At 35.6% G+C, this 10,676-nt stretch overlaps 1 protein-coding gene across 1 annotated transcript in view; it reads right to left on the reverse strand.

Moving 5' to 3' along the window:
* The window catches only part of LOC125232973 (mucin-5AC), a 43,473-nt gene extending 32,797 nt beyond the window's left edge, over nt 1-10,676 (reverse strand). The window contains exon 1 of the mRNA XM_048138832.1: nt 10,442-10,676. Within this exon, the coding sequence (XP_047994789.1) occupies nt 10,442-10,496 (55 nt within the window). The 5' untranslated portion in view covers nt 10,497-10,676. The remainder of the gene's footprint in view (nt 1-10,441) is intronic.

Here is a 10,676-nt window from a genome sequence, read left to right on the forward strand (position 1 = left end):
TAGGTAGGTACAGTATTTATATATTTTTGTCCCAACATCACAAGCCTTATTGAACTTTTCCGTGGGACTTAATCAATAATATCTGTGTAAGATTGTCCTATTTTATTCATGATGTCTATATAACTAAGCATTATTTAGCCAATTCTAAAAACAACTCGCGACGTAAAGTAACAATAGAAAGAGCGAACGTGCGTTCTGTGAGAAGCCGCCAGCATGTACTTGTAGCTCGGCGATAGAATCGCGGAGTGAGCCGCCCCTGACCGTACTATATTTTATTTCGGTGTACTATATTTTTTAGATGGAATTTTCTAAAATACTATATTTCCATGAAAAAAAGTTGGCAACCCTAGTCCGAATACATGTACAGTAGTGAAAGAATTATCCTTAAACTCCTAACCATTGAGGAGTTGACCTTCCATCATCAGCTCAGCCACATAAAATTATTACCATCAGACGTAAATACTGGTGTACCTTTGAAAAATAGACTAAAAACATTACATGTGCCTATAACATTTGAAGAGTTCCCTCGATTTCTCCAGGATCCCATCATCAGACCCTGACTTGGTGCCAATGGGACCACCTCGGGGTTATACCGGTTCGATCAAAAAAAAAATTTTGAAAATCGGTCCACGATTCTCGGAGATATCGAATAACATACATACAAAAAAAAAATAAAAAAAACATTCAGTCGAATTGAGAACCTCCTCCTTTTTTGAAGTCGGTTAAAAACTAGAACTGAAATATTCACCTCTCAATACTGCAGTTTAGATAAATTTACTATCATAGAACAAAAGACATCAACGCGCCAGACAACTTTCAATAGTTATGTACAATGCTACATACCTACTCGTATATTAGTTTTAAAATTTCGTATTACTATTATTATATTTATTATATGTAGTTATTTATATCCTTTATTTATCTTCCTTCTTAAGTTAGGTTTTGTACAATATGAGTATAAAAGTAAAATAAAAAAACACTTACAAAACAATATAAAACATATAAACACATTATAAAAAACCTAACCTAGGGTGCCGCCAGCAGCGGGACAGGGCCCAAGCTGCCGGTGGTTAGGGCTGCAGAGAGAGGAACCGTCGGACTATCCGCGCCGTGTCCAAGATCACCGCCTTCTGCATTTGGACCTTGATCCATCCACCTAGCGAGTCTCTTAAGATTTATTTATATGTCTTTCCCATCACGGAACAATGGTATTCCGGACCTTTGGGAGGCGTGCGCGGGGCCGAAGCCAACACGTAGAGGCCCTTTCGACACTTTAATGAAATGTAAGGGGTACACCGAGCGGATGTTGCCCTTGCCCGTATCATGGGACACACGCAGAGGCAACACCCGCCAGGGTGTAAGGACTATTTGAGAGTTAATGGAATCTAAAATGAACTGGTCTATTTTGATGAAAGTGATGGACTAAATACTGGGCTATGGATAAAAAACCGGACGCCTGCCTAATAAAACGGTATCCAATTTTATTTCCGGCAGACGGTGACTCGTCCCCACAAGATGGGCCCCCACAAAAAGCGACATCCAAGATGGCTCAAGGGCAACACCGGTGTGAGAACTCAAGGGTGTCGAGAGGTGTACACCGCTTTCTGCCCAGTGGCTGTGAAGCCACTGCACCAACTCGCATCTTATGCAAATTTTCACTTCCACCCCTGGGGCATGTAGCCCTAACTACTCCACTCTGGACGGCCACAGAGATGTTAACTATTTGAAATAAAAGCATTTCAAATAGAAATACAAAATACCTATTTTGTATTTGGTATTTTAAATACTTTTATCGAAAACTATTTTGTATTTTATTTGAAATACTTTTTAGTACAAGTATTTTGTATTTTCTACCATTTCAAAATACAAAATACAAAATTTTTGACGTAAGATAGATGGTACCGAGCGCGTATTCTATTTTTGCTTTGTCTGCCTAAGTTATGTACTGATCGGGACAATACGTTCGGAAGCGCTTAATTTAATGTTTTACAAAAACACACTTATTTTCAGTGCTGCCAACATAGTGATTCCTATAATAATTAAGGTTCAATAAATAGTAAGCGATTTGTTGCAAGATCCCTATGCACCCTGACCGTGAACATCGAAAAATCGGGGAAAATCCATAATGATTAACCTAATGACTGTAGGCATTTCTATTTAGTACAGATGTAATGTATTATGCTTAATTAATAGATAGATAAAGAATAATTAATATTACTATTATTTTAGGAATTTCTTTTCATATTTCATACATATTGCAATATAACTCTTTCATTCGATTTTTATAATATTAGGTAAAAGACATGGACACAGTCCATTTTTGGGTTCACTTTTTATCGTGCTAATTTTATAGAGCCAGGTTTCTGGTGATTCTGTGTTTTAAACACATCTTTAAAATAAAAGTTTTACCTTATGTCAAAAAAGTATTTTATTTGAATAAAGGTATTTTGAAAATACCTATTTTGCATTTTGTATTTCAAATACCTTTTTGTAAAACTATTTTGTATTTTTATTTGAAATAGGTAAAAAACCAAAGTATTAGCATTTTGTATCTAAATACATTGCACTACCTATTTTTTAACATCTCTGGACGGCCAGCCAAGGCAAGCCAGAGGTAGAGAGTACTGTCCCAGCTAGGGCTCCCGGTCGTGACCGTGTATCGTGAACACGTAGCCGTACGCACGTTGCCGTGATACACGGCAACGGATTTCTGGTTCGTTCGTCACGTGAAAATAAATCACGTGAAATTAGGGTACGTACGTTCGTAGATCCGTCCGTACGTACGTACGAATTCACGTGACACGCCCGTTCGGTCCGCCAGCGGCGTTTCATGAGAGAAGATAAGATCGGATGCAGTCTCTATAAGTTATGAATAAAAATGTAGGTATCGTGAGGTTATATCTTAATTACTTTTGAATTAAAATTTATATTCAATACTGCGGTTTTTCAAATATTAATATGTAAGTAATAAATAAATATAACCAAATAAACGATCCGGGGTTTCCGATAGGCTTAATTTAGAAGTGGTTATAAAAATACCAACGATATGGGTAGGTAACCTTTTGTAAGGGTAACTGCTAGATTTGGTAACCGTTTCAGATAAAGTTTCCTTCCAGTCATTTGAGTTTTTTACTCTATCCAAAGGTTTTCAACAGTTATAATTCTAAATTCGACTTATTATTAAATAACCACTGTTAGCATTGTCTCTACGCTACAACCGACGCTTCGAGTACAAATTCAAAAAATGCTTATACTTTCACTAAAATATTACTTTTATGTTTATTAAAATGGCACTATACCATGACTATACCTTATCCTTTGTTAAGCTTATCTGTTGAGTGGTTGTGGTTGAAAAATACCATGCGTTAACGTGGTAATATGGGCCTAACCGTGCACCGTGATACCCTTGAATCTGCTTATTATGTGTCTGCAATGTTCGTTGACAAAAACTCTCTAGTTACCCTCTGATTAATAAGATTTAATAGGAAGATAAGTATTCACGGTACCATTCAATTATTGATGCAAGGAGTAAGACATTTGTCAATTTAGTATAAAAATTAAGAATGTGACGATAGGATGACATCCACGGAAACGTAATTTTAACACATACCTAGTTAATAATTATGTTATACATTTTACGCGAACTTACTTAACTGTTATAGCCACTATTTAATTAGGTAATTAGTGTAATTACGTTATATAGTAATAAGATTGATGGTAGTAAAAAAAAGTCTACTTTAAGAGGGTTCAAGGCGCAGGATTATCATTTTATTAAGATGTAAACACTGTTTTATGACTGATATATTGTTTCAAAAATAATAAATAGGCACTGCTTAATAAAGTGAGCTTCGTTATACTATTTACATGCAATAACTTTAAAATTATTTTTTCATGGTATTTAAACTTAAACCTTTGCTGCTTTCATTTACTTATTATGGATTACACCTATTTAAAAAATTGACTTACTCGTTTGATGTCGTAACAGTAACAGCAGATTTCAAATGAACTGACGTCAAATGCCTCGCGATAGATCCTGTAGTACCATGACGACACGGAAACTCAAACTCCGATCCTTGCAGAGACTACATAAAGTTGAATCTCCGACTCTGGTGGCATATCTCCACATCAAACTTTTCTTCGTTGTTAAGAGTTTCAAACATTAACAGTAACAATACAAAAAATTAACAAAACAACAAGACAATAACTTTTAAATTCACCGCTAAAGTAAAATGTCAAGGCCTTCAAGTGTTGATCAACTGGGATCTTACAAGTGACTAATTGAAATAAACTAAAATTCTAAACTGCCTCATCCAGATTAAATAAAAAATCCTAAAATGTAAAAATAACACATCGCTCACTTCACTCAGCTTCACGTACAAAAGGCTGCTCGTAAATTTTACTGTCTTTATTACCACGTGGTGGAACTGCGCTTATTATTTGCAGAATACCACCACAGTAAGATAGCTGAGCTCGTTCGTCAAACAATACAGTGCTATAAAGGAATATACTATCTAAAAGTATTATTTAATGTACCGAAACTGATAAGAACTGCAGCTGTCATTTTTTTTGTCTTAGCCGTGGCCCCGCGCACATGTGTGCATATTTTTTGCCTGGAGTATAATAGTCATCATAAACTTGCTCTTTTGTTCACCTACACTCCTATTTGTCTTGTTTACATTTAAGATTACGTTATATGCTTACATAAGAGCAAGCTTAAATATTAATTAATTAAAGCCACTTGGTAGGTTTTCATTTTCATACATAATAAATGAAAGAATAAATGTGAAAACCTTAAGAATAACATAATAATGCTTGACCAGAAATATATGGCTAAGCGTCGTGTTGCTGAATTTCATCAGAACTATTGTCCCGGATCCGTAAGTTCACATTTTTGACACATTTGTTTTGAAGTACATATGTTGCGATGTGGCTAAGGCGTATCGTTTGCCAAATCTAACGATTAATTTCGAATTGGTTGAATCGATTAGGCCCTATGGACAAGGAGGCGCTTAAACAAATATACGATTTCTATCAACTTACTGAAATGTCATTTGAATCGAAATTACACTCTGCCACAGCACTAGTTTAAAAATAAAAATTAATGATAAATGGTTTAATAAGTAAATCTTGCGTTATAAATTAATATCGTAAAATACTTACTAACGAAGATCCGCAAAAATGTAACATGTTTTAGATTATGTTTAAAGTAAGGGAAATATTATTTTTCTACTCGTCGATTGTAATCTGTCAATTAGGACACCACAGACTAAACTATAAGTGCTAACTTTTCAGTGTTGGATACTCTATGGCAGTTCCGACTCAACTATAATAATATATGTACTTAATCTCATTATAGTTGACTTTAAGTTAACTGTAATAATTTCAAAAATAGAACATCATACAACTTATATACTAATTTGCGATACCTGGCAAATTTTTCTGCATCTGAAATACATTTTTTTTATTTGTGGCGTTATCGGCCAATCAGAGACGGTTGTTACAAATAATTGGTTACTAGGTAATTCGATGTTGATACAACGGTGAACGACGCTATTAACATTAATTTAAACTTGCATGAATGATGATATTTCCGTCCATTGATGATGAAGATGATGACTCGTAGAAAAAGTATTGTATACAATAGTGATATAATTAAGTTTTTCACTCTCGTACCGTACTGTTAGGCCACTCAGCAAAGCTTCGTGGCCTAAACATGGTACTCGACTGAAAAGCTTTGTATTATATCGCGATTGTATAAAATACTATTTTAAGTACTTGATTTTTTTAACCATTATTACAGGATTTTACGTTTTGTGGACGCTGTCATGTGTGAAAAAGAGGTTCTTACACTTCTTACAGCTCTGGGACAATAGTTACTCCATACTATACTAAACTGTCACCACATACAGTTTTAAGTTAGTGTCAAGTATTTGAGGATTCTGACGGCACATGTCAAAAAATAAACAATATTAAGACGTAACGTAACACAGGTTGACATTTACCATACAGGTATATAGATAGTGTAAGGCATCGGACAGTTTGCTAGTTTTAATTTCAATAAAATCGGAAACAGAATAACGCCGTAAATCACTTAATCTTCTCTTATAAAATAAACTCCCGGGGAGCCGCGTCTGTCTGTGTGTTCGTGATAAACTCAAAAACTGAACGGGTTTTCATATGGTTTTCACTTATGAATAGAGTAATTCTTGAGGAAAGTTCAGGTATATAATTTGTTAAAGTTTTGTTTGAATTGGTTGAAATATGACGATATTTTCTAATCGAGTTGGACAAAATCCCGCTGGCTGAGAGCTTTAATCGAAAACGCTGCCGAAACCGTTTGAGCTATATCAAAATAATGTATTGGAAAATTGTGTCTCTCTAATAGGTCTACAAAAAAGTCCGCGATGGCATATGTCTATCTTTTACGGATAACTTATTATAACAATTTTTATCATAATCCCCGTGCGTAGCCGGGGAGGGCCGCTAGTTATATGTATTGTATAAAAATCGAAGCAAAACATAAATATAAGTTTAATTCATATGTAAAAAAAAATTTCGTCCAGTATTAAGTATAGGTATTAAGTGATAATTCAATAATAGTCATGATTTGGTTTTCTCCCGGGCGAGTTAAATCTACAAAACGTACGATAAGTACTCTGCACACGAACTTAGTTCGGGCGGCGGCGTGTCACGGCCCGCGGCGTGTCACGTGAATCCGGGCGCTAAGGCAAGTACGTACGTACGTGCGTACGAGGTACGTACCTTGCCGTGTTCGTGAAATTCGTGATCTTAGTACCGCCGGTGTTAAGATCACGTAGCTACGGTTCGGCGTGAATCACGTGTATCCAGAGCCCTATGTCCCACCCACCCGCCTTACGGGTAACAGAACTCCCCAGGAGCACTCGGGTACGTGGGGTCGCTGTTCCCCAACAGCTCGCCACAAGCTGCCCTGCGTTGACTGATTGCACTGGTAAAACCAATGGGCGATGGGGTCGTCACATCCCTACGCCTTTTATTTATTTATTTATATTATTAATATAGTTATTAATATTGACCTACAAAATTATCTTGTAAATCTAAACACGATTAGCCTAGACGTAGCCGTGTTATGTTATGCATCAACGAAACGTAGGATATTAACTATTTGTAACCACGCTCTCCTTTTAAATATTAACACACAATAATAATTATATTATTATAAATACATCAATGTCCTCAATACTCAGATGAAAAGAGAACGCGACAAGTTAATGCGTTTAGAGTTGCATTTATTAAGTAGTAGCTATAATTTCGTTGCATAATATTTAACCGGTCTGTTACATATTTCAGTCTATAGGTTTGACTAAAAAGCGCTTACGACATGGGACTTGCATAGTATTATCATAGTGACTATACTCTTGCACACCCAACTTGTCAATAGAAATGGGCGGGAAAACCGGCCAAGTGCGAGTCGGACTCGCCCACCGAGGGTTCCGTACAAACTTTCAATAGGTAGTTAAAATAATCTCGTTTCTCAGATAACTCTAAAAACTGTATACATACAGTATGTATGTACTATAATGATGAGTATTATTGTGTACAGCGCCATCTCTCGGTGAATTCGCTAACTAATTTATAGTATGTTGGGTTTCAGGGATGATTCTTTATAATGTTAACGTGATGTTAACCGATTTCGGCAGTTTTTATTTTATTTGAAAGTAGATATTTTACGTGAAATCTCGTATTCATTTCAAGAACGATATACATCCGCCAGGGTTTGTTAATTTAAAAAAAAGTTTCCAAAATACAGACATGATTTTATTTTTCCTGTAATATAATAGGACAAAACCAATGTTTCGTAAAATTTTCATAATTTTTCGTCGGTAAACTTCAGAGATAAGGGGGGCGCGGTATTTTTTTTACATTTTCCTTCAAAATTCTTATCTACAACGAAAAAATTATAAAAAAACTGTTTTGCTATGTACAATTTGAGATCTTTCTAACGATACCCCACTTGACCCAGTAACTTGACATTTACAGTTTGCCCCCCTTTCATTTTGACCATTTTCTATAATTAATATTAATACATTAAAAATATATATTGTCACTACTTTGAAAAAATCTCGCATCTCACGCTGCTCCTCAAAGTTAAAACGCAGTAAGTCTATATGCATTCCATACATACTTACTACAATTTTCTTTTCATTGACAGACAAAGATTACAAGTTTTTTAAAAGTAGTGACGATATATACATTCAGTTTGTAGAGGTTAACAATGTTCATAACTATTCCAAATTTCAAATCGATCGCATAAGTAATTCTCGAGATATTCAGTAATGTGACAGACGGACCGACAGACAGACAGACGGACAGAGCGGTGCCATAAGGGTTCCTTTTGTACCTTTTTGGTACGGAACCCTAAAAAGTGGGTATGTTGAACATACTATTTTAGTTAAGGTACCTTTAATAGATATATAATAAATATGTATGATATGATATAATAGATAAATATGTCACCTTTAATGAATGGCAATAAATGAGTATATTTTAACACGTATAAGCAAACATCAGAACATGCATTACGAGTGTTACGACTACTACTCTACCTCTCTCTTAAATAATTTCATTATTTGGTTCCTATTTTTATACTAAATACCTATTATTTAGTATAAACCCCAGGCTCCCATGAGCCGTGGCAAATGCCGGGATAACGCAAGGAGGATGATGACATTATTTAGTGGAAATCACAGGGATCGTCTTACTACTTTATAGGTACTAAAGTTCATAAGTTTACTAATACCAAGAACGAAGTTGCTAATACAGTCTAGAGTGAGCCAAAACAATTGAAGGTCTATCGCGAAAATCAAACTTCATCATCTGCTATCGCTTGTATTTGCACACGAGAGGTACAGTACAGTCAACCAATTGGAACGCTAGGCCACTAATTATTATATTAATTCATAATGTTTCTAGAAAGCTCAAAGCATACGTATACTTACGTATATTCATGCTATTAACGAGGTAACGAGCGGTTTGCGATGATATTTTAATTCTTTTTTGTTTTAAAATACTATATGTACTACCTATTAGGTTGTATACTTAGTATTATGGGTTGAGTTTCTAAGGTTTCTTCAGAAAATGAAATGGGATTTTAGATCATTTTCATTTTCGGTGTACTTGCTGGTTCTAGGCTTGTTCTAGGCCTACTATGGACTAGAGGTAGACGTACTTACTTGACTGGGAAACCGCAAGTTATATCACGTCGCCAGGCTTATATGTATAGCGCAAGTAATGTGTGTTGACGAGATATTGAACACATTGAGAAACCATCAATTAAACTCTCCTTGTTACATATCAAACTTACGTATTTGTTTTAAATCTGTATGTTATTTTACTGAAGCACATCGCATTCTTACTATATGTTACTATGTTACCTAAATAACGTATTACTTTCTTTTTCAGCTGTGTTATATATTTATTTCAGGTTTTCTAATACTACTTACATTTAATTAGTATCAATGTATTCTGGGGGCGTCGTCCCTAAGGACGCTTGCCGCGGTTCCTCGCTGTATGGCTAGGCTCAGCCGTTGTGCAAGAATTACTTAGATGGAAGCCGACAGTTTATTAATTGTTACAACTGTACATAGGTAATTAATAATTATAGCATTTTGAACTTTAGGGCAGACTACGGTTCCATGAAATGTTATTAACTCTATAGTTACAATTACAACTGAATTTAGCAATACCGATTTCTCTACCGGCAGGCTGATACCAAAAGAACGAGCTTAGCTTGAAGTATTAATTATGAAATGTTAGAGCCCGAGTCGGGCATCTTGTTCGGGCTGCCCGACCAAGATAACTTTGCATTACTTTACACCGACAAAGTGTGGTAATCATGACATAGGTTAAAATCGATATTATATGAAGGTATGACGCTCTTTTACTTTGTTTTAATTCTAACTGTGCAAAGATAACTTAGATGATCTGTAAGTATTTAGATAATATATTTTTCCCCTCACTAGCTGAGAAACACGTGTTTTGTCCTTTAATACCAGCGGGTAAAAACCCATTTTATCCACTAGTGGGTAAAGTAATTTGACCTTGAATAAAGTCAAATTAACTGCTTTAAAATTGATAAAAGTAGGTGAATCTAGTAATAAAGATGATTTACCACCTGTGGAACTATTGGAAGCAGTGATAAACGCATTGTAGTTTCCTCGCTATAGTGAGGGGAAAAGTTTTGTGTTACACTCGGGTGCAAATGTATTTTACTTCTCGTGTGTTAAAAAACTCACAAGTTCAGGATTCTATTCTCGAACCACTCGCTTCGCTCGTGGTTCAAATATAGAATCCTTTCACTTGCTCGTTTTTCAATTCCACACTCGGCGTTAAAATACAACTTTGCCCCCTTGTATAACAAATAACTATTTTAAGATAGTACTATGTGTTCAATTATACCCACCTGGATACAAAATCCCAGCAGAAAACACTAAAACCAAAACTTTGCCAAAGTACATCGTTCCACTTTTAAATTCAACCGCCAAAAATTCAAACACACATCGAGACACTGGCCATTAAAAAATAGTAAAGATAAGTTTGACTGCAAAATAAGCGGTAGTGATAAGGCCGGGTGCAGTTGAGCGGAGCGTTACCGAAACACTGATGCTGGCTTGCCGGCGCGTACTGGCAGTTGCATA

The sequence above is a fragment of the Leguminivora glycinivorella genome, chromosome 13 (assembly GCF_023078275.1).
Source record: "Leguminivora glycinivorella isolate SPB_JAAS2020 chromosome 13, LegGlyc_1.1, whole genome shotgun sequence".
Taxonomy (NCBI): Eukaryota; Metazoa; Arthropoda; class Insecta; order Lepidoptera; family Tortricidae; genus Leguminivora; species Leguminivora glycinivorella.